General features: G+C 37.3%; 2 protein-coding genes and 1 long non-coding RNA gene across 3 annotated transcripts in view; all 3 read right to left on the reverse strand.

Annotated features, from left to right (window-relative positions):
• Positions 1 to 11,641, reverse strand: part of LOC134794468 (uncharacterized) — a 379,329-nt gene extending 367,688 nt beyond the window's left edge. Inside the window, exon 1 of the long non-coding RNA XR_010144673.1 lies at positions 11,412 to 11,641. This is a non-coding gene — a long non-coding RNA (uncharacterized LOC134794468). The remainder of the gene's footprint in view (positions 1 to 11,411) is intronic.
• On the reverse strand, positions 8,377 to 11,316 carry LOC134794523 (ecdysone oxidase-like; the record flags this gene model as incomplete). Its single annotated transcript, XM_063766335.1, has 2 exons — positions 8,377 to 10,026; positions 11,179 to 11,316. Coding segments are annotated over 2 exons (1,677 nt in total), but the record flags the coding sequence as incomplete, so codon positions are not given.
• A 4,143-nt stretch (positions 11,642 to 15,784) lies between the features above and the next one.
• LOC134794590 (ecdysone oxidase-like) lies at positions 15,785 to 21,768 on the reverse strand. Its single transcript, XM_063766396.1, has 4 exons — positions 21,636 to 21,768; positions 19,207 to 19,340; positions 17,357 to 18,047; positions 15,785 to 15,795 (listed from the first exon to the last, which is right to left on the reverse strand). The coding sequence occupies exons 1-4, from the start codon at positions 21,766 to 21,768 to the stop codon at positions 15,785 to 15,787; spliced, it is 969 nt and encodes a 322-aa protein (XP_063622466.1).
• Positions 21,769 to 24,609: the final 2,841 nt, after the last annotated feature.

Here is a 24,609-nt window from a genome sequence, read left to right on the forward strand (position 1 = left end):
AAATATAGGTACTTACCTAAAGTGTCATTCTATGGAACTTGCTAACTATGTAAACAAAAGTCACTAGTAAATTCATCATTCAGAGACAATTTCAATATGGCGGTTTGTTTACATAGTTAGCAAGTTCCATAGAATGACACTTTACTTACCTGTTTGTTACGTGTTGTTTTTTTTTTTTTAAAGATGCAATAATTCGATGGTTTTATTGCAAATACACGAAATAATTTTACTATTTACATGCTGGATTTTCTATGCTTAAGGTGCGCCGTGGGTTAAGCCATCAGTTTTAGAAAAATCGCAGCAATTTTTTAGATCATAATACGATTCCCAAAAATTTATAGCAATCTTGAGGCCTTTCTCTAGTAACTTCATAGATTCGAAACTTGATCTAAAAAAAAGCACTACCGAGTTTTAAAAAAATGCTAGATTTTTCAAAAACTCGGCTGTCTGACCCTATTTCACCTCAAAACAAAAGCACCTGCATATTCCTATTTCGAATTAAATCAATCAACTACACAATTATATTATAACCCTCAAATGTCGCCTATAATTAACCTTAGGTACCCCACCCATTAGTTGATTGTCACCCCATGACCCTTTATTGATCATACATCAACCTTAATTCAAAGGTATAAGATCTACTTTGGGTCAGTGAGTTGTCCGTACCTTAGTACCATCGTCTATACTGTTAAGAGGGGGCGTAAAGCCAGGAAATTAGAAGGGGACAAAAGATATAGCGCGCAGCGTGGAACTTGAGACGAAAAAATGGCAATCGCGCGGGTTTTTAACTTATAATATAACTCAATTATACTCCAAATATATTTCAATTTAAATTTTTGCTCGTCGGATCTCTCGGCTGTATCACTAGTTTTGTATACTAATATTCTACCGCTATGCAATGCTGGGTAACGTCATACAACTGAAAATAAATGAAAATTGGACATGATAGTCGTGTTTCTTCTAGCGCGCCAACTTCTACCATTTAAGGTTTTGATTAAAGTCTGCCCTTTCAAATGTAGTCTATTCCATGTCAATTTTTACATGGCATTTGTCTTTGATTAAAACTTCTAATAATTCAATATAAAAACTAGAATTTTGCGATAGCCCCCTTTTAAGTAGTTAATAAATAATGTGCGTCGTAGCGTAGACCGTATTTTAAAGACTATAAGGTCGACATTAGATCAGTGAAAAGTCCCGTTAACACAGCAATAGCGGTATTTTTATTAGACTAAGCCTGAAAATAGCTGTACAGTAAATGAACTGTCGGATATAATAGCTGAATAGAAAATATGAGCGAACTTTAATTAGGAAATGAAATGGAGTGAGTGTTTATTAGAGTTAGACCAAGAAAAGTCTGCAGCGATTTTAATAGCCCACGCAGTGCAAGTGTTATTTATACGTCATATTTTCATAGAAATTTGACGTTTAAAATGACACTTGCACTGCGTGGGCTGTCAAAAGCACTGCAGACTTTTCTTGATCTAACTCTTGTGATTAAAAATACTTAGGCAAAGTAACACAGGTTAATAAATATTTTTTAAGCGATTTGAAAAAACTTATGTCTAATTACCAATTTAGGAAATGTTTATGGCTTAAGAAAAGCCATTGCATAGATAATTAATAATTAATTTGGTCAATGAAAATATCCTGAAAATATTTCTGTGATTTGAGAATTTTATAATAGCTAAGGTTAGTAAGCTGCTTTGATAATTCATTTGCATATCTAATTTAAAAAGATACATCATATTTGCAATTTACAGACAATTTAAAATTTATTTTTTGAGAAAATTTAGGTACCAATACATGCCAATACTAATAAATCATTATTTCATTCAATTACTCACAATAATGGCAAAAAGTGAATCACATTGCTACGTATTATTACGCTTTTAAGCCATTTCAAACAGTACATTTTTCCATTATATGAGTTATCGTAAAAACACGTTACGTTTATTACACGCTCATTTTTTTCGCAAAATGTCGTAAGGGTCTAATAAATTTAATGAGAGATACGTCGTTTTGCTTAAATGGAAGTATAGTATAACGGGCATTCGTTCCCTCAGGCGAAAAATTGTGAGTACAAATACTTGTATTATTTCTGTGGGGGTGACTCTTGTGGGGTGGAAAGCCAATGTTTTGGCTCGGTGTGTTGCATAAAAAATGCTTGGGTCGAATGCAATATTTTAATATTAACTGCATTATGGGGTGCACTGTGCATTTGCGGGGTTAAAAAATATTGGTACGATTATTGTGGGTACGCTCGTTCTGTTTTAATAAAACAAATGAAAATAAACAATATGTTGTTTTTTTTTGGCATCTTAACTCGTCAGCAACATTATGAAACTTAGAATTTAGACTTTATTTTCTCTTTTTTAGGCCGCACTTATAAACCAACAAAGACACCTACGTATTTTTCACCTTATTCATTTAATAAGGTCTCAAGTGTCCTTAACACGTTCACTGCGGGACAAATCTTGGTGAACTTTAAACTGGTGCGGTTGAGATCGAATCGGCCCAAACCTAAGTTCTTTTACAGTGCGGGTGAGGCCTTATCGACCCCAAATTTCAGTAGTTACTTACATCCTTCATAATTTTGCCTAGACGAGGATTAGGTGTTTTCTTTTGTGTTGTCTCCATTTGTCAGTAAATGTTTAATATACAGTTAGCTTCGCCCTTGCTTCTGACCTCTGGATAAAGAAAAAATACCCAAAGAATTTTTGAGGTCTTTTAGGCCCCAAAACGCACAAAATTTTATTCAATGTGTTCGCGATAACACCCTAGTTTTCTCTCCTTTGGGCAATAGTTAACAGCTTGTAGGCATGTAAGTAATGATTCTATCATAGTTCTTTAAATAAAAGGAGGACCTTTTCACGTGGATAAGGGTTAAATAAGAAAATTAACCTTTATAGCCCTTAACTCTTGTGTATGTCTACAGGAAAGACATAACACAGTGATCTGTTTGACCCAAATATATTCGGTCTTGAAAAAAAGATTGAAACTTTTATAAATTACTTACATCAAGTTATATATTTTTGGATAATATTTACAAATCTGGAATACAACGAATAAAGTCGCTCGTACTTGCATATACTCGTGTGCCTAACTGTACCTATTTATTACCCTTTCTTTCTAATTTAAGTAATGTTTAGTGCATTTGATTGGATAGGATACCTTTTTAAATCTATAGCATAATAATATTTCCAATACTTTTCCGATCTCTTTAATCTACTAATGCCCAAAAACTTTCACTTTGATGTATCAATACTATTCCCTCCTTTCACCCACATTTATATCATAAAAACTTCGATGCAAGGGCTACACTGGTTTGCACTCATATAAGACTAATATTCGGCTTACCCTCCTTTATTAAAAAAAGGCTATTTGTATGTATTTATAGGGCAGCCAAAACAGTATTCGACCATGAATATTCTTCTATCCTAACCTAAAAGCCGTATGTCACATTAACTAATACGGAGATACGACCTTTTGCCTTAGCACTTACGCCTTATGCGGATGTAAAGGTCCCTGTCAATAGGGAACTCCCTGTAGATTAATTTTGTTAAAACATTCCGTCGTAACTCCATTCCAAAAGATAATAAAGGCATTAAAGCTAAGTAAATCTTTACGGCAGTTTTCTTTTGGGCGAGTTTCTTATCAGTCTTTAGAGAAAAAAAGTTGGGGTATGTTAAAAAGAGCTTAGTTTAAAATTTCAATACGTTAATCCTTGAATGTTTTTCCCCGCGTGCTTTTTAAATGTTTAATGAAAAGGGAGGATGTAAAAGCTAAAATTAGTGAATGTAAAAGGTTCACTTAGTTAAATGGCGGCATTAACCTAATTTTTACACAACACACAATACTTCAATAAAATCGTTTCTAATATTCGCTATAAGTATAAGGTAATGAAGGAAGGTAGAAAGTTAGGTTAGATCACGATATGACAAGTATCATTTGATATTTACCAGTCGATTTTCGGTGAAGGAAAACAACGTGAGGAAACCGAACTAGTCCCAATAAGGCCTAGTTTCCCCGCTGGAAAGAAAGATGGCAGTCGCTTTCGTAAAAAACTAGTGTCTACGCCAATTCTTGTGATTAGTTGCCAAGAACTCCAGGCTTCCATGAGTCGTGGCAGAAACGCGATGAAGATGATGACATTTTCTTTCTTTTTATTTGTCGGTCCCTCATTACTGAGGATCGTGACCACTTGATTTTACAGTTTCAAGCTCCAATTTTGTCTCCAGTTTCTTTCATAGAAATTAATAATAATAATGCCCCTATTGCAATACTATCCAATCTATCCATGGCATATTTATAAAACGGCAATCAATACAATAAAACGCCGCCGGCGATGGCAATGTCATTAATAATTTGCTTTATTCGACTCACAAAAAACGCAATGTCGTTTGCAGCACGTGCGAACTATGTTTTCAGCAAACATCAGTCACGATACACAGACTAGCTTTAATATAACAGTGGTTTCTATTTTGTTTCCCACTACGTGCAATGGGATGTCGGAATTTGAGTAGGATGGCCTGAGGAGAGTCGAATCACAGGGCGAATCGGAACCAACAAAAAAATACATTGCGGCATGGGGTACGGTGCAATTTAAGTGCCCTCATATTAATATTTCAAATATCAACGGAATATTTCGTATATCTTGATACTTGCCCCTAATCCTTACCCCTTTAAAAATGAAAATGGAACAAGCTAATCATGATTTTATGTAATTAAAGTGATTTGTCCAGCAATATGAAATTTTTGCTTGTCAAAAACCAAAGTAACAAAAGTCGAAAAGTCTTAAATTTGTATTGTTAATTTTTTTAGACATTTTAACTGTAATATTTTTTTAAATTAATTAATGTTGTTTTTAATATTTTTTTTATTTCGTTGCTTTCATGCTACTCGTAGTATAATAGGATTATTAAGTATATAATTTTCATTATGGCATATGAGATATACCCTATAACTAACATAATATATTTTTTATTAAATGCCTTTCAGTATTATAAGATTTTTGGTAAATCCAAATAACAAAATGTACCAAGCATTTTTAGCTACACCCGGCCATAACTTCGCCATAGGATGCAATAACAGATAAAAACGTACAAAAACACCCCCAACTTAAACATAAAATGTCTCGCGACAGTTTATTGCAATCCAAGTTTTGTGGTGCCGAGATACCACTATCTGATGTCTATAAATAAATGTTTTATGCACATCGTTCTATTAGGCCAATCAAATTAGATCCAAAAAAGCGTTTTGTGGAATTAATTCCCAGCAAGCTGGAAATCATTTTAATACCTTCATTTGGTCCTAAATGCGTATAATCCGAGTTTTGTCCATCCCAGGAGGTGTGGATAAATTTTGGGAGCCTTGGGAGATACATTTTACCTTGGATTGACAAAACCACTCGATGTAAAAGGCACCCACCATCAATTACAATGTCACTACCAGTAAGGTTGTGGTGTATTAGACACTGGTGAAAAAAATTTCGGATTTTAAGACGATTATACCAAAAAAAAGAAATTCAAAGTGGCGGCCATTTTTTACAATCTTTGACTACGAATTCATATAAAGGTTTCTTTCGGAACCTCAAATGTCAATTTTTATCATGATCAGAGCAAATTTTCCGTCAGTCGTACCGTTTTTGAACTACAAGCAAAAAACTGAAAAAGAGCAAATATTTTTCCACAACTCCTAGAATGGAGCAAACTCGGATTACACTAATTTAGAACCAAGTGATGGTAATAAGACGATTTCCAGCTTGCTGGGAATTAATTCCTGTAAAAAATCAAATTTGATTGGCCTAGGTATATGTTAGACCAGTTGAAGAGGACAAAGGACTGTGCACACCGGGTGCGAGTACGGTAGACGTGAGAGGACATAGACTACAAAAAAGGCCTGTGCACACCGGGTGCGAGTACAGTAGACGTGAGAGGACATAGACTACAAAAAAGGCCTGTGCACACCGGATGCGTGTGCGTAGAGGTGCACGTGCGCGTTGTAATATACATATCCTTATGAGAGACGGCACACCACTTGCGTGACGTGTGCGTGCGCGGTTCAAACATTTTAGCGCATGCTCACGTGCACGTCTACGCACACGCAGCCGGTGTGGCCTGGCGTTTATGAGAGACGGCACACCGCTTGCGTGACGTGTACGTGCGCGGCTCTCTACTGCGAAACGCCTCGCGTAATACTACCTATTCATTTTGTATATTATGGGCCCGATTCGGATTTTGAAATAGACATCTATTAGATATCTTTTAGACATCACCAAGATACGATAACGATATGTTTAAGATCTAACCTGTCAAATTTGACATTTGCGCGATTCTGGAGATACTATTGAACGATTTCCACAGGATATGACTTAGAGATCCAATTCACATCTAATAGATATCTGACGTAAAAGTGACATTGGTTGCCTGAATTGCGCTGCAAAAGAGAACTAGTTGATATCTAAATTATAACGTATCTAGAATGGATCTAGTACGTGTCGTCTCTTGTGAATATCTTGAAGTTCGAATACGGCAGTATTAGATATTCGATCATCACCGCATCTCAAGGGCATCAATTTTCCGGCGGTCTTGTAGCCTTAGTGACCAGGTTTCAGCTCTGTAAAGAACTATAGAAAGACAATAAGGCACTTCATCAATCGAACCTTTTTTGCTTTGGTTATTCCCCTGTCTTTCCAGATCTTGCCTTACTTCTCCACTGCAGACCTAGTGGTAACTACTGGGAATTATTTTTGCCAGTAGTTACCAGTGGTAAAAGGTGGGAAAAAAATCCCAGTAGTTACCACTGGTAACAACTTGGTGGTAACTAGTGGGAATAACCCGTGGATTCACGATAGGCACGTTCAAATGGTTAAATCGGTGTATTTCCTTCCTTAACTGATTATATGCTGTAAAATGCTCCGTTGACTGGAGTATATTTGTTATTGCTTTTTATAATGCTCTCGTTTGTCTTCTAGTTTAGTGTAGTTTGTAGTTTGTCAGGCGGCCGAGTTTTTTGGACTTCGCAGACACTTTAGTGCCCATAATTTTGGCTACCGTTTGTGTAAACTTTCGCTTGAAAGTTACGACAAAATAGAAATGTAACTGTGAAGTGGGTGTCAAAGGAGTTTAGCAAAATATATATGTTTACCTACAAATTGTAACACACAGAGCCCTAAAAATTAAAGGAGTTAAGGTAGTCCAAAAGCTCTCAACTATGTTTCTACAATTTCATGTCGGACTATAGTGCTGTACGGATATGATGGTTCTTGTCTACGTGACGGCGTGATAAAACGGTGTCCGTCACTTTCTATTCCACGGTGTTAAAAAGTGACAGTTATTTTATCACGTGGATAAAGATGGATAAAGCCATCCATAATACGCCGGCAGGACTATTGAGTTGTACGATAACGTTCGAGAGCGAACTCCGCTAGTGAAAACCTCCAAAAACTTACCTTGGCCCAACCATTACTTAAACCACTGTCACAACAAACACTCCCCAAGATTTAATAAAAACCGACCTTCAGCTAAACTAGCAAGGTGCCAATGAAATGGCACTTAGCGTCACTTGACAAATTAGCCAATTCCTTCCGCCCTCGTGAGATAAAGGCCGTCATTCCCAAACTTATTACTAACCGTCCGCTTATTGACTTTAATTTTCTCCTCTGTTGACGTTTCCAATGATATATATCTTTGGAGGAATGGCGAAAATGGCCCTTCGCTTTTTCAAATAACAAACGGGGACAATCAATCCTCACTGTCACTCATTTACACGGGCCCTGAAATATTACAGTTATCTAAAGGAAAAATCACGCCTGGAAAAACTACTTGGAGGTCCGAAAACAATCTTTCACTTTGATTATTTTTCTATTGTAAACATTTGTGGGTGATGAGAGGTTTGGGACTGTGTCAATAATATGAGAAGAGTAGGTATTAAGTTGGTATTATATGAGGATACATTTCAAATTCTGTGTACCTACAAACTTAGGTAGTGATACCAATGTATTCTAGTAATGCTCATTTTGGCAGGAGTTAAATAAAAAAAAAGTATTTGTATCAAATTTAATAATATTCAACAAAAAATAACATAACGATTTCAAGAAAAAAAGAAATTAACTTTGAACAACATGCAACAATCGATAAACTCAAAGTGTACTTAACGTTACTTTCGATCTAAAACTAACAAACTTATTTGAGGACTTAAAATGCAACACAATTTGATTAAAGTTTCAAAAATTAATATAAATGCAACCTAAAACAAATAAATTTACAGAAAAATACATAATTAATAACACATTTATAAATACAATAACACAACAACAATACGATAATTTTATCAGGTGACAACCGAAATTCACTAAATACAAAAATCAACCTTGTTTTGCTACTAGTACGGTTCACTATGGCTCTTGTGGTAGTAATTAGTGAGTTTTGGTTGTCACCTGACAATATTAAACCAACATAAAACTGAACTAGTTTGCAAAAACAATAATCAATATCCGTAAGTATTTTTAATCATATCTGCCAGCTTCTCACCAATCATAATACAAGGTGCGTTGATATTGCCACTAGTAATGCGTGGTATTATGCTGGCATCTCCTACTCTCAACCCACTCACCCCCCTCACCTTAAGTTCTGCGTCTACCACACTCATACCCTCTTCACCCATCGCGCAAGTACCAGAAGGATGATAAAACGATGACGCCGTGTTTAAAACAAAACATTTCCAGTATTCTTCAGTGTTAAAATCTATACCAACACACTGAGGAACATTCAAATCAACAACTTCCGAATCCAAGCTTTTTAAATATGGACTATCAACAACGCTGACATAATCTTGAACGCATTTTACGTGTTTCTCTAAATCTGTATCATTTGAGAAGTAACCGGTATATATTTTAGGAGTATCTTCAGGATTATTGGTTCTGAGTTCAATTCTGCCGCGAGAATCGGGTTGCAATAAAGTCAACAATGCGAACAAAATTTCTTTCGTCTGACCAGACTGTGCCACTGCCGTGCAAATCTGATCATCCCATTCAAATACGTAAGAACAAATTGCAGTAGAAAATATGGAGCCCGTAGGGAATGGAAAAACTATAGTCTGGTAATCTGGATACAGCTGATCATCAGAGAGCGAAACGAATCCTGCTAAAGATGGGCTGACGTTGAGTTCGTCGATATACGATAATATTTTTAGGTTTCCAACTGCGGATAAGAGGCTTTTTTTACCTGTTAAGATTACAGGTACCAATGCATGGTCTTGTAAGTTTTGTCCCACTAATGGGGAATTAACTAACACTTGAATACCTTTTTCATTCAAATGGTCCTGAGGTCCTATACCGGATAACATAAGTAATTGCGGACTATTGACCGCACCAGCTGACAGTATCACCTCCTTGGTAGCGTATAAACTTATAATTTTATCAGAAGACAATTTCACCTCTACGCCAGTAGCTCTTTTGTTCTCATCAAAAATAATTTTAGTGCAAAGTGCTTCCTTGAGCACAAAAAGATTTGATCGATTTTTAACGGTATCAGGGCTAAGGAAGGCAATTGCCGCGCTTTGTCGTTGCTTATCAGCAATCGAGTATTGAGGCAACGAGTATCCAAGCTGCTCATGTCCATTTGTATCCGTCAATATCTCATGCTTGTAACCAAATGCTTCAAAATATTTAGTAGTCTGAGTATCCGTTGCTGGTCTTGTAATTTTTAAAGGGCCCGTTGAATTGTGGAGATCAGCTGAGTCGGACTGCATGATTTCTTGATCTTGGTTGCCTTCGCTTTTTTTGAAATAATATGTGACGTTATCCCAGCCCCATCCTTGACCACCAAGTTCTTCCCACGTGTCGTAGTCAGCCTTGTTTCCTCTGACGTAGTACATAAAGTTGATACTGCTGGACCCGCCAAGCGCCTTGCCCCTCGAATAGTGAATGTTCTTGTTTTTGTGACTCTGGCTCGAGTATCCGTCGTCTTCTGACTCGTAATTCCAGTCGTACTTGGTGCGAGCCAAATATGCTGATAAACCAGCAACCTGTAGGTAATATAAGTAACTTTATAAAAAAACATTTAAAAAAATGTTGATACAAGAAGGTATTAGGTACCTACCAACAACAACACATTTTAGAACTTAGAAATTGAACATAGTACAATAGTACAAGTGCCTAAATGCGAAGGCCGAAGTCTGAGCTCCGCGCCGTCCGACTGGTGCGCGCTTCCAGCAACTTCCCCAAGTATTTTAATTGCGAAGGCCGAAGGCAGAGCTGCGGGATAATAAGTGCTAATAATTTAAGGGGCCCACACTGGTAGAGTCTGGCTAGCCAAAAATTGTTGGCAGATATTTCGTTGTTGTATCACCAATTGTCCATGATTTAAAAGAAAAGCTAAAAGTCAGTTGTCAATTTATGTCATTCATTCAAATTGTTTGCGGTTTATAGGGGGTTTATTTTAAATAATATTAATAATGTCTATACTGAGTGAGGTTCGCAAACTATTATTTAAGCTGTTAAATAATTACGACAATGTGCGAAGTCGACGTGTAGCGTTGTATAACGAAAAACTGCAATGTTTACAACTCCTAAACAAATGTAAACAAATTAGGAGGTTGGTGCTCTATAAATATTTTGATACTTAGCATTTAGCATATTTGGCATAGTACTTATGTATTTTTTTGGTGATGGATTAATATTACGGTATTATCGAGCTAGGTCTTATTTAAACTACATTTCATTTTTCGCCTTGTTACAATGGTATATGGTGAGAAAGTGTTAACATATGTGTTTATCGTTGACTGTACTTTACATAGTGGTAGAAATTATGTGAGCTGACTTTGAGTGCACGTCAACGTATATTTAACTTATATCCATCCTTAGGTACCTTACGTCTGCACAGAAAATCAAAAATATTTTCTAGTATTATAGGTATCAAAACTATAATTCCTACTACACAAAGTGTGACCAGCCCAAGATTTTCTGAATTTCCCGCCAAATATTTGTGTAATATTTCAGTAGCCAGACTCTAATAACCAGTTCGCCGGACGATATCAGCCTTTCAGTTGTTCGGAGCTGTCAAATTTAACTGACAGGCCAATATCGTCCGGCGGACTGATAATCAGTGGGGCCCTTTAGGTATTGCCTACCTGCTTGATAATTGGGAATAAGCGTACATCAGGTAAAATAATACATACCACTGAAAAATCCGGTGGGTTTTGCCCTGCCTCGATCAGTAGCACATTCCAGTCTGTGACCTCCGAAAGTCGACTGGCTATTACGGATCCCGCCGACCCAGCACCAACTACTATGAAATCGAAATTCTGCCCATCTGTAAATAAATATAATAAGTTTTTGGCAAAAATTTCATTTTTGGTACAAACTTTTGTCGCTGACTGTAGGTACTTTTCTTACCACTGGCAGCTAATACTTCATCGAGACAATTCTAAAAACCCTAAACACTAGATTGCGTTGTTTCTTCACAGAGTTCCTGTGGCCACCTCCTGTCTCCATCACCAGATCAGTTCGATGGTACAATAATATTGCATTGTCACCCAATTTACATATGTATGCAAATTTTCAGCTCAATAGAAAATCGGGAAGCGGGTCAAATTTGGCTTCCAAGATTTGACCCACACTAACTAACTTACATACTAACAGGGCAAAGCGAAAGCTGCGTTAGTGACGCCATCTGGCAATAACCTGAACCTGAATACTGAGGAATGGCGAAAATGGCCCTTCGCTTTTTCAAATAACAAACGGGGACAATCAATCCTCACTGTCACTCATTTACACGGGCCCTGAAATATTACAGTTATCTAAAGGAAAAATCACGCCTGGAAAAACTACTTGGAGGTCCGAAAACAATCTTTCACTTTGATTATTTTTCTATTGTAAACATTTGTGGGTGATGAGAGGTTGGGGACTGTGTCAATAATATGAGAAGAGTAGGTATTAAGTTGGTATTATATGAGGATACATTTCAAAATCTGTGTACCTACAAACTTAGGTAGTGATACCAATGTATTCTAGTAATGCTCATTTTGGCAGGAGTTAAATAAAAAAAAAGTATTTGTATCAAATTTAATAATATTCAACAAAAAATAACATAACGATTTCAAGAAAAAAAGAAATTAACTTTGAACAACATGCAACAATCGATAAACTCAAAGTGTACTTAACGTTACTTTCGATCTAAAACTAACAAACTTATTTGAGGACTTAAAATGCAACACAATTTGATTAAAGTTTCAAAAATTAATATAAATGCAACCTAAAACAAATAAATTTACAGAAAAATACATAATTAATAACACATTTATAAATACAATAACACAACAACAATACGATAATTTTATCAGGTGACAACCGAAATTCACTAAATACAAAAATCAACCTTGTTTTGCTACTAGTACGGTTCACTATGGCTCTTGTGGTAGTAATTAGTGAGTTTTGGCTGTCACCTGACAATATTAAACCAACATAAAACTGAACTAGTTTGCAAAAACAATAATCAATATCCGTAAGTATTTTTAATCATATCTGCCAGCTTCTCACCAATCATAATACAAGGTGCGTTGATATTGCCACTAGTAATGCGTGGTATTATGCTGGCATCTCCTACTCTTAACCCACTCACCCCCCTCACCTTAAGTTCTGCGTCTACCACACTCATACCCTCTTCACCCATCGCGCAAGTACCAGAAGGATGATAAAACGATGACGCCGTGTTTAAAACAAAACATTTCCAGTATTCTTCAGTGTTAAAATCTATACCAACACACTGAGGAACATTCAAATCAACAACTTCCGAATCCAAGCTTTTTAAATATGGACTATCAACAACGCTGACATAATCTTGAACGCATTTTACGTGTTTCTCTAAATCTGTATCATTTGAGAAGTAACCGGTATATATTTTAGGAGTATCTTCAGGATTATTGGTTCTGAGTTCAATTCTGCCGCGAGAATCGGGTTGCAATAAAGTCAACAATGCGAACAAAATTTCTTTCGTCTGACCAGACTGTGCCACTGCCGTGCAAATCTGATCATCCCATTCAAATACGTAAGAACAAATTGCAGTAGAAAATATGGAGCCCGTAGGGAATGGAAAAACTATAGTCTGGTAATCTGGATACAGCTGATCATCAGAGAGCGAAACGAATCCTGCTAAAGATGGGCTGACGTTGAGTTCGTCGATATACGATAATATTTTTAGGTTTCCAACTGCGGATAAGAGGCTTTTTTTACCTGTTAAGATTACAGGTACCAATGCATGGTCTTGTAAGTTTTGTCCCACTAATGGGGAATTAACTAACACTTGAATACCTTTTTCATTCAAATGGTCCTGAGGTCCTATACCTGATAACATAAGTAATTGCGGACTATTGACCGCACCAGCTGACAGTATCACCTCCTTGGTAGCGTATAAACTTATAATTTTATCAGAAGACAATTTCACCTCTACGCCAGTAGCTCTTTTGTTCTCATCAAAAATAATTTTAGTGCAAAGTGCTTCCTTGAGCACAAAAAGATTTGATCGATTTTTAACGGTATCAGGGCTAAGGAAGGCAATTGCCGCGCTTTGTCGTTGCTTATCAGCAATCGAGTATTGAGGCAACGAGTATCCAAGCTGCTCATGTCCATTTGTATCCGTCAATATCTCATGCTTGTAACCAAATGCTTCAAAATATTTAGTAGTCTGAGTATCCGTTGCTGGTCTTGTAATTTTTAAAGGGCCCGTTGAATTGTGGAGATCAGCTGAGTCGGACTGCATGATTTCTTGATCTTGGTTGCCTTCGCTTTTTTTGAAATAATATGTGACGTTATCCCAGCCCCATCCTTGACCACCAAGTTCTTCCCACGTGTCGTAGTCAGCCTTGTTTCCTCTGACGTAGTACATAAAGTTGATACTGCTGGACCCGCCAAGCGCCTTGCCCCTCGAATAGTGAATGTTCTTGTTTTTGTGACTCTGGCTCGAGTATCCGTCGTCTTCTGACTCGTAATTCCAGTCGTACTTGGTGCGAGCCAAATATGCTGATAAACCAGCAACCTGTAGGTAATATAAGTAACTTTATAAAAAAACATTTAAAAAAATGTTGATACAAGAAGGTATTAGGTACCTACCAACAACAACACATTTTAGAACTTAGAAATTGAACATAGTACAATAGTACAAGTGCCTAAATGCGAAGGCCGAAGTCTGAGCTCCGCGCCGTCCGACTGGTGCGCGCTTCCAGCAACTTCCCCAAGTATTTTAATTGCGAAGGCCGAAGGCAGAGCTGCGGGATAATAAGTGCTAATAATTTAAGGGGCCCACACTGGTAGAGTCTGGCTAGCCAAAAATTGTTGGCAGATATTTCGTTGTTGTATCACCAATTGTCCATGATTTAAAAGAAAAGCTAAAAGTCAGTTGTCAATTTATGTCATTCATTCAAATTGTTTGCGGTTTATAGGGGGTTTATTTTAAATAATATTAATAATGTCTATACTGAGTGAGGTTCGCAAACTATTATTTAAGCTGTTAAATAATTACGACAATGTGCGAAGTCGACGTGTAGCGTTGTATAACGAAAAACTGCAATGTTTACAACTCCTAAACAAATGTAAACACATTAGGAGGTTGGTGCTCTATAAATATTTTGATACTTAGCATTTAGCATATTTGGCATAGTACTTATGTATTTTTTTGGTGATGGATTAATATTACGGTATTATCGAGCTAGGTCTTATTTAAACTACATTTCATTTTTCGCCTTGTTACAATGGTATATGGTGAGAAAGTGTTAACATATGTGTTTATCGTTGACTGTACTTTACATAGTGGTAGAAATTATGTGAGCTGACTTTGAGTGCACGTCAACGTATATTTAACTTATATCCATCCTTAGGTACCTTACGTCTGCACAGAAAATCAAAAATATTTTCTAGTATTATAGGTATCAAAACTATAATTCCTACTACACAAAGTGTGACCAGCCCAAGATTTTCTGAATTTCCCGCCAAATATTTGTGTAATATTTCAGTAGCCAGACTCTAATAACCAGTTCGCCGGACGATATCAGCCTTTCAGTTGTTCGGAGCTGTCAAATTTTGCTTTTAACTGACAGGCCGATATCGTCCGGCGGACTGATAATCAGTGGGGCCCTTTAGGTATTGCCTACCTGCTTGATAATTGGGAACAAGCGTACATCAGGTAAAATAATACATACCACTGAAAAATCCGGTGGGTTTTGCCCTGCCTCGATCAGTAGCACATTCCAGTCTGTGACCTCCGAAAGTCGACTGGCTATTACGGATCCCGCCGACCCAGCACCAACTACTATGAAATCGAAATTCTGCCCATCTGTAAATAAATATAATAAGTTTTTGGCAAAAATTTCATTTTTGGTACAAACTTTTGTCGCTGACTGTAGGTACTTTTCTTACCACTGGCAGCTAATACTTCATCGAGACAATTCTAAAAACCCTAAACACTAGATTGCGTTGTTTCTTCACAGAGTTCCTGTGGCCACCTCCTGTCTCCATCACCAGATCAGTTCGATGGTACAATAATATTGCATTGTCACCCAATTTACATATGTATGCAAATTTTCAGCTCAATAGAAAATCGGGAAGCGGGTCAAATTTGGCTTCCAAGATTTGACCCACACTAACTAACTTACATACTAACAGGGCAAAGCGAAAGCTGCGTTAGTGACGCCATCTGGCAATAACCTGAACCTGAATACTGAGGAATGGCGAAAATGGCCCTTCGCTTTTTCAAATAACAAACGGGGACAATCAATCCTCACTGTCACTCATTTACACGGGCCCTGAAATATTACAGTTATCTAAAGGAAAAATCACGCCTGGAAAAACTACTTGGAGGTCCGAAAACAATCTTTCACTTTGATTATTTTTCTATTGTAAACATTTGTGGGTGATGAGAGGTTGGGGACTGTGTCAATAATATGAGAAGAGTAGGTATTAAGTTGGTATTATATGAGGATACATTTCAAAATCTGTGTACCTACAAACTTAGGTAGTGATACCAATGTATTCTAGTAATGCTCATTTTGGCAGGAGTTAAATAAAAAAAAAGTATTTGTATCAAATTTAATAATATTCAACAAAAAATAACATAACGATTTCAAGAAAAAAAGAAATTAACTTTGAACAACATGCAACAATCGATAAACTCAAAGTGTACTTAACGTTACTTTCGATCTAAAACTAACAAACTTATTTGAGGACTTAAAATGCAACACAATTTGATTAAAGTTTCAAAAATTAATATAAATGCAACCTAAAACAAATAAATTTACAGAAAAATACATAATTAATAACACATTTATAAATACAATAACACAACAACAATACGATAATTTTATCAGGTGACAACCGAAATTCACTAAATACAAAAATCAACCTTGTTTTGCTACTAGTACGGTTCACTATGGCTCTTGTGGTAGTAATTAGTGAGTTTTGGCTGTCACCTGACAATATTAAACCAACATAAAACTGAACTAGTTTGCAAAAACAATAATCAATATCCGTAAGTATTTTTAATCATATCTGCCAGCTTCTCACCAATCATAATACAAGGTGCGTTGATATTGCCACTAGTAATGCGTGGTATTATGCTGGCATCTCCTACTCTTAACCCACTCACCCCCCTCACCTTAAGTTCTGCGTCTACCACACTCATACCCTCTTCACCCATCGCGCAAGTACCAGAAGGATGATAAAACGATGACGCCGTGTTTAAAACAAAACATTTCCAGTATTCTTCAGTGTTAAAATCTATACCAACACACTGAGGAACATTCAAATCAACAACTTCCGAATCCAAGCTTTTTAAATATGGACTATCAACAACGCTGACATAATCTTGAACGCATTTTACGTGTTTCTCTAAATCTGTATCATTTGAGAAGTAACCGGTATATATTTTAGGAGTATCTTCAGGATTATTGGTTCTGAGTTCAATTCTGCCGCGAGAATCGGGTTGCAATAAAGTCAACAATGCGAACAAAATTTCTTTCGTCTGACCAGACTGTGCCACTGCCGTGCAAATCTGATCATCCCATTCAAATACGTAAGAACAAATTGCAGTAGAAAATATGGAGCCCGTAGGGAATGGAAAAACTATAGTCTGGTAATCTGGATACAGCTGATCATCAGAGAGCGAAACGAATCCTGCTAAAGATGGGCTGACGTTGAGTTCGTCGATATACGATAATATTTTTAGGTTTCCAACTGCGGATAAGAGGCTTTTTTTACCTGTTAAGATTACAGGTACCAATGCATGGTCTTGTAAGTTTTGTCCCACTAATGGGGAATTAACTAACACTTGAATACCTTTTTCATTCAAATGGTCCTGAGGTCCTATACCTGATAACATAAGTAATTGCGGACTATTGACCGCACCAGCTGACAGTATCACCTCCTTGGTAGCGTATAAACTTATAATTTTATCAGAAGACAATTTCACCTCTACGCCAGTAGCTCTTTTGTTCTCATCAAAAATAATTTTAGTGCAAAGTGCTTCCTTGAGCACAAAAAGATTTGATCGATTTTTAACGGTATCAGGGCTAAGGAAGGCAATTGCCGCGCTTTGTCGTTGCTTATCAGCAATCGAGTATTGAGGCAACGAGTATCCAAGCTGCTCATGTCCATTTGTATCCGTCAATATCTCATGCTTGTAACCAAATGCTTCAAAATATTTAGTAGTCTGAGTATCCGTTGCTGGTCTTGTAATTTTTAAAGGGCCCGTTGAATTGTGGAGATCAGCTGAGTCGGACTGCATGATTTCTTGATCTTGGTTGCCTTCGCTTTTTTTGAAATAATATGTGACGTTATCCCAGCCCCATCCTTGACCACCAAGTTCTTCCCACGTGTCGTAGTCAGCCTTGTTTCCTCTGACGTAGTACATAAAGTTGATACTGCTGGACCCGCCAAGCGCCTTGCCCCTCGAATAGTGAATGTTCTTGTTTTTGTGACTCTGGCTCGAGTATCCGTCGTCTTCTGACTCGTAATTCCAGTCGTACTTGGTGCGAGCCAAATATGCTGATAAACCAGCAACCTGTAGGTAATATAAGTAACTTTATAAAAAAACATTTAAAAAAATGTTGATACAAGAAGGTATTAGGTACCTACCAACAACAACACATTTTAGAACTTAGAAATTGAACATAGTACAATAGTACAAGTGCCTAAATGCGAAGGCCGAAGTCTGAGCTCCGCGCCGTCCGACTGGTGCGCGCTTCCAGCAACTTCCCCAAGTATTTTAATTGCGAAGGCCGAAGGCAGAGCTGCGGGATAATAAGTGCTAATAATTTAAGGGGCCCACACTGGTAGAGTCTGGCTAGCCAAAAATTGTTGGCAGATATTTCGTTGTTGTATCACCAATTGTCCATGATTTAAAAGAAAAGCTAAAAGTCAGTTGTCAATTTATGTCATTCATTCAAATTGTTTGCGGTTTATAGGGGGTTTATTTTAAATAATATTAATAATGTCTATACTGAGTGAGGTTCGCAAACTATTATTTAAGCTGTTAAATAATTACGACAATGTGCGAAGTCGACGTGTAGCGTTGTATAACGAAAAACTGCAATGTTTACAACTCCTAAACAAATGTAAACACATTAGGAGGTTGGTGCTCTATAAATATTTTGATACTTAGCATTTAGCATATTTGGCATAGTACTTATGTATTTTTTTGGTGATGGATTAATATTACGGTATTATCGAGCTAGGTCTTATTTAAACTACATTTCATTTTTCGCCTTGTTACAATGGTATATGGTGAGAAAGTGTTAACATATGTGTTTATCGTTGACTGTACTTTACATAGTGGTAGAAATTATGTGAGCTGACTTTGAGTGCACGTCAACGTATATTTAACTTATATCCATCCTTAGGTACCTTACGTCTGCACAGAAAATCAAAAATATTTTCTAGTATTATAGGTATCAAAACTATAATTCCTACTACACAAAGTGTGACCAGCCCAAGATTTTCTGAATTTCCCGCCAAATATTTGTGTAATATTTCAGTAGCCAGACTCTAATAACCAGTTCGCCGGACGATATCAGCCTTTCAGTTGTTCGGAGCTGTCAAATTTTGCTTTTAACTGACAGGCCGATATCGTCCGGCGGACTGATAATCAGTGGGGCCCTTTAGGTATTGCCTACCTGCTTGAAAATTGGGAATAAGCGTACATCAGGTAAAATAATACATACCACTGAAAAATCCGGTGGGTTTTGCCCTGCCTCGATCAGTAGCACATTCCAGTCTGTGACCTCCGAAAGTCGACTGGCTATTACGGATCCCGCCGACCCAGCACCAACTACGATGAAATCGAAATTCTGCCCATCTGTAAATAAATATAATAAGTTTTTGGCAAAAATTTCATTTTTGGTACAAACTTTTGTCGCTGACTGTAGGTACTTTTCTTACCACGGGCAGCTAATACTCATCGAGACAATTCTAAAAACCCTAAACACTAGATTGCGTTGTTTCTTCACAGAGTTCCTGTCTCCATCACCAGATCAGTTCGATGGTACAATAATATTGCATTGTCACCCAATTTACATATGTATGCAAATTTTCAGCTCAATAGAAAATCGGGAAGCGGGTCAAATTTGGCTTCCAAGATTTGACCCACACTAACTAACTTACATACTAACAGGGCAAAGCGAAAGCTGCGTTAGTGACGCCATCTGGCAATAACCTGAACCTGAATACTATGTAATACGAGTTTTAAATAGTAGCTATATTACCATGTTAATGGTAAGTTGTAATTTAATATTTAAAAATAATTAAAGTATGTAACTAATTATTTAACTATACCATACTATACCTATCCTAGTGGGTGGCACTAGGATGTAATGTGAGTACATTAGGATGTATAAGTAAGTACATTCCGTTTCGATGGCTCTAGGCTATTGTTTTGAATTCTAATATGTTCTTTTAATTTAAATAACATGTGAATATTATGTAAGTAAATACAGTCTTACACCTGGATACATAATATTGTAACTAAATTATAAATCTTAACAATAAATTAGCAACGCTATATGGTTCATTAGTCATATGATTAAGTCACATTTATTCAGGTTATTTAGGCATTGTTCAGTTGTTATTGAACGGGCGAGCGAAGCGAAGCGACTATGAATATATCTATAGTCGTTCGATTTGTAGCTGGCTCCGAACGGCTAATACTTTATCTATTGTTAAGTAAAACCGCACGTGTAATAATAGGGCCGTGTAATTTAATTGGCACCTGAGCGCGGGCTAGTCCAAAACGCTCAAATAACCAATGTAAGTGTGCTCTCCGATAACGCACCTTACGTTACGCATCTCGATGACACATTTTAGACTGGTTCTGTAGCGTTCGACTCGCCGGCACTCAGTAACCGTAGAGGGACCACACACAGCCCAGCACACAAAATATTTTTCTGTCCGTTTATTTTGAATCTTATTCCAATTATTATAGAGTCGTAATTCAATAACCGGTTAAAGCGATCCAACCTTTTTTTATACATGTAACAATAACAATAGACAAAGGATTAGCCGTTCGGGGCCAGCTACAAATCGAACTACTATACTATACCAAACTCTCTATGTCTCCGCCGGGACTTTGTTGTATACTTTAGGTCCTACACGTGACATGATTTTAGATGACTTGGCCAGTGTATGACTGCGGAGTTGATTTTTCGATGCAAAACTTTGTTTTTTAATTTTCTCATTTACCCCCCAAAAGTGCCCCCTATTTTTAAAATTCATTTATTTAAGGCACATGTCTGTCTTTGGGTCACAGACTTACATTATGTGTACCAAATTTCAACTTTGGTCCAGTAGTTTCGGAGCAAATAGGCTAATGTGATGTGACAGACGGACGGACGGACAGACAGACGCACGAGTGATCCTAAAACCGGTTGCGTTTTTTCCTTTTGAGGTACGGAACCCGAAAAATGGTAAATTTATTATTTTTAGACACAGACCACCTGAACTACATAAGCGCTGCCTTCCAAATTGTGTATGGGAGCAAGACCGCTTATTTCAGTTGCGCCCAGAATTACGACCAATACTCGTGTAAATAAAAAAATATTAGCTTTGAGGGTGTAAAGGGTGACCTAAAAAAACCTAAAAGGCCGAGGCCGGGCCGGAGCTTCAGGCGCTTCGTTTTCTATGGAAAGCACCACGTGATCACCGATCAGCCGTCATAGAAAATGACATGTCGTACGCCTCGGCCCGGGCCCTAGGTCTATCCGGTCATACACCTTTTTTAATCAAAATTTTAGCTTTAAAAAAAAGCCTGAGTTAAAACTACTTTTCTTAGCGCCACTTGCACCATCCCACTAACCTGGGGTTAATCGGTTAAACCGTTAACCCAGTGTCAAATTGTACTGGTAACATGGTAACTCCAGGTTTAACCGGTTAACTCCGTGTTAATGAATGGTGCAAGTGGCCCTTAGCCAAACGGCCAGGCCACACCGACTGCGTGTGCGTAGACGTACATGTGCGCTAAAATGATGGAGCCGCGCACGCACACGTCACGCAAGCGTTGTGTCGTCTCTCATAAGGAACTGTATATTACAACGCGCACGTCTGAGCACACGCACCCGGTGTGCACGGGCACTCTCTACCTTGCACTCTCTGAACTCACCATAAACAGTTGCCTGCTGAGGGTAGTTGTCAGACGTCAGCTGCAGGGATGCCAGGGCTACCAACACTGATTTGATCAGGTTGTTTATTGGCACCATTGCCGCGACCTCCATTATTGATGATATCAAAGCCATCCTGTAAAAGATGTTACCCCTTGAGACCCACTTGCACCATTCCACTGACCCGGGGTTAACCGGTTAAACCTGGCCCCTATTTCACCACGGTATGGAGGAACGGCCGTCCCCGTTCCTCTTTATATAACATTAAGGATGACTCACGCTAGACCGGGCCGGGGCCCTTACGGCGCTTCGTTTTATATGGAAAGCACCACGTGATCCATCACCGATCAGCCGTGATAGAAAAATTAATCTTTAAAATAAAAGTTCATACCTATAACCGACTTCAAAAAGGATAAAATAAAATATTATCCCGTTTTATATGCATTAGCAACTTATACGTTTGAAGTCGGCGCCAAGCCGAGAGTTAACAATATAAGTAAGTATTACCTACAATGTGGAAAAATAAGTCGGGCCCCGGAGGGAAACTACCTTAAATCCTTAAGTTGGTTCATTTTACTTAAAGGAGACATTCCTTTATATTTACAAAGAAACAAAACTGCATTCAAAGATTTTCTAAAACTCGCTTGCCTCGCCCGGGACTCAAACCGACCAAAAATTCCAAAAGATAAACACTCGCAATTTTATTCTACTAGTCTATACAGTTAATGTTAATGATAACATTTCTCCAAGAAACATTAGGTCTTACGACACTCGTCTGTCGTACAAAATATCCATAAAATCTAATATATCTAAATATATAATATAATATATATATAAATATAAACTTGAGTACTAACTCAAGATTTTTTTAGACAAGCCAAATTGAAGAAAAAAAGAAAAATCTTTGAATGCAGTTTTCATTCTTTTAAAAAATAAAGGAATGTCTCCTTAAGTAAAATGAGCCAACTTAAGGATAGTTTCCCTCTATAGGGCCCGACTTATTTTTTCACACTGTATATATACAGGCAGATATTCTTACTTGAACAGATGTCTAATTGGCACGACCTTCCGACGCGCTGCCGTATTAGATTTTGATGACTTTAACTTCCCGGTACGGTGGAATACTGTTGAAATTAAATTTATATTTAACTAACCTAAATATGAATGTGTGCGGCAAAATTATGTACCTACGTAGGAATATATTTTTCGCCAAATTACAGCGTAATAAAGGTATTAACATATATTTGATGTTGACTTTATATCATCATCATAATAAAGGAGGCGTCGTAGAGAACTATTTGGATTAGTCAGATTAGATGATAGAAATAATAAAAGAATTACGAGCGAGCTTTGCAAAAACACTAGCCAAGTCAAATCCTCAACTTTAATAAATTAGGTACATCCATGGACCAGCCAAAATGTATGAAACAGCCAAATTTGTTTTTTACGATTTCGGCGTTGGCCCCATAGTAAAAGTTGCTCAGTATAATCCCAAAACCTCCCTGGCAACGGGAATGCACTTATTTTTTGCCACCCTGTAGATCTCAATTCTTTTGCCGGCTAAGTCAACAACGACGTATATTCTTAATATTGAACTTGGCTCTCATTTCACATTTATATTTTTGATGGTTAATACATTTTACCATACCTCCCATACCTATTATAAGTTATGTATTATTTATCAAGTAAGGAAACTGATGTATGGAGATCACTTATTTCTCTATGTTGGGTATTTATTTATTAATAACAAACAAAATAAATAAAAAACTAAACGTTAAAATGGTTTTAAATTAAAAAAACGTTAAAATTAAAACTGAAATGTAACAAATCTTAAACTAAACTTATAAGTAAAAAATGCTCCCCAGGTCACCTTCATGCGTTATGGTGCCCAGAAGGCTGGCAGCGTTACCTTTTTGGATGGCCAGGCTTATCCTCTGGCCGAGGTAGCTGCCAGCCCTCCGGTCACCTCAATGAGGCGCTGGGACATTTCCATTAAAGAAGGTGTGTTATGTTTTATGTTTATGTTTCTCTATGTCGTTACTCAGAATCTGCTAAGTAACAAAATTAATCTAATTCGCGAATTCCGTAGCCTACAAGTTCTGGAGGTAAGCGGATCCCCACGTGTAAGTATTGATGCCGGCCATATATCGGCTTTTACGCTTTAACTAATGTAATAAGATTACAAAGGGCGCAGACAGCGAGCCAGACTGGCCAGCGACGGAATTGGTCGGTGATTTCAATTGTTGTGTTTTATATGATTTTTAGGGGTAGGTAAGGTATCTCATGAACCTAGACAGTTGAAATTTTCACATATGGGGCTATTCATAAATTACGTCATTTTAAATTAGGGGGGGGGGGTCTGGACATCGGATGACGGTAGCATGAAGTAGGAGGAAATGGGGTCATTTTGAAGCATGATTTTTGGATGATTATGGGGGGGGGGGTCAAAAATCGATGGAGCCCAGGGATGCTGTATTTATGTTGCCGCTATAACAACAAATACTAAAACAAAATAAAATAAATGTTTAAGTGGGACTCCCAACAAATGTGATTTTTTGCCGTTTTTGAGTAATGGTACGGAAAGCTCCGAGCGCGAGTCCGACTTGCACTTGGCTGGTTTTTGTAAGTAGCTTTATTTAGTGTCCTACTGCTGGGTTGCCTCTTTTTGTCCATTCGGCCCTGTCGCTTGTAATTTCCCGCCATTATGTGCAGTTTATTTGTGAAAAAAAAAATCTATAACTCATGGGATTTGGATCAGTCGAGTCCTATTATGTAAAACTATAATTTCATTGGATTTTTTATACTTACATCATTTGCATTTTTCTAAATGTTATATTTAAGCTACTGAGCAGTTATATATGTTGCAACATACTTGCTGACAATCTGAAAAATATAATTAAATAAGTTAGGTATAACTTTACAAGTAGGTATGTAGTTTATCGAAAAAAGTTTCGAGGACGGCGTTGTGAATGATTT

The sequence above is a fragment of the Cydia splendana genome, chromosome 10, assembly GCF_910591565.1.
Source record: "Cydia splendana chromosome 10, ilCydSple1.2, whole genome shotgun sequence".
Classification (NCBI taxonomy): domain Eukaryota; kingdom Metazoa; phylum Arthropoda; class Insecta; order Lepidoptera; family Tortricidae; genus Cydia; species Cydia splendana.

What these genes read in the sequence shown, in the direction of transcription:
- LOC134794590 (XM_063766396.1), bottom strand. Translation starts at nt 21,768, where the DNA reads ATGGCTTTGATATCATCAATAATGGAGGTCGCGGCAATGGTGCCAATA. An exon ending in TCAGCAGGCAACTGTTTATG is followed by an intron (nt 19,341 to 21,635) that starts GTGAGTTCAGAG and finishes ATTTATTTACAG; the next exon opens with ATGGGCAGAATTTCGATTTC. An exon ending in ACCCACCGGATTTTTCAGTG is followed by an intron (nt 18,048 to 19,206) that starts GTATGTATTATT and finishes TATTACCTACAG; the next exon opens with GTTGCTGGTTTATCAGCATA.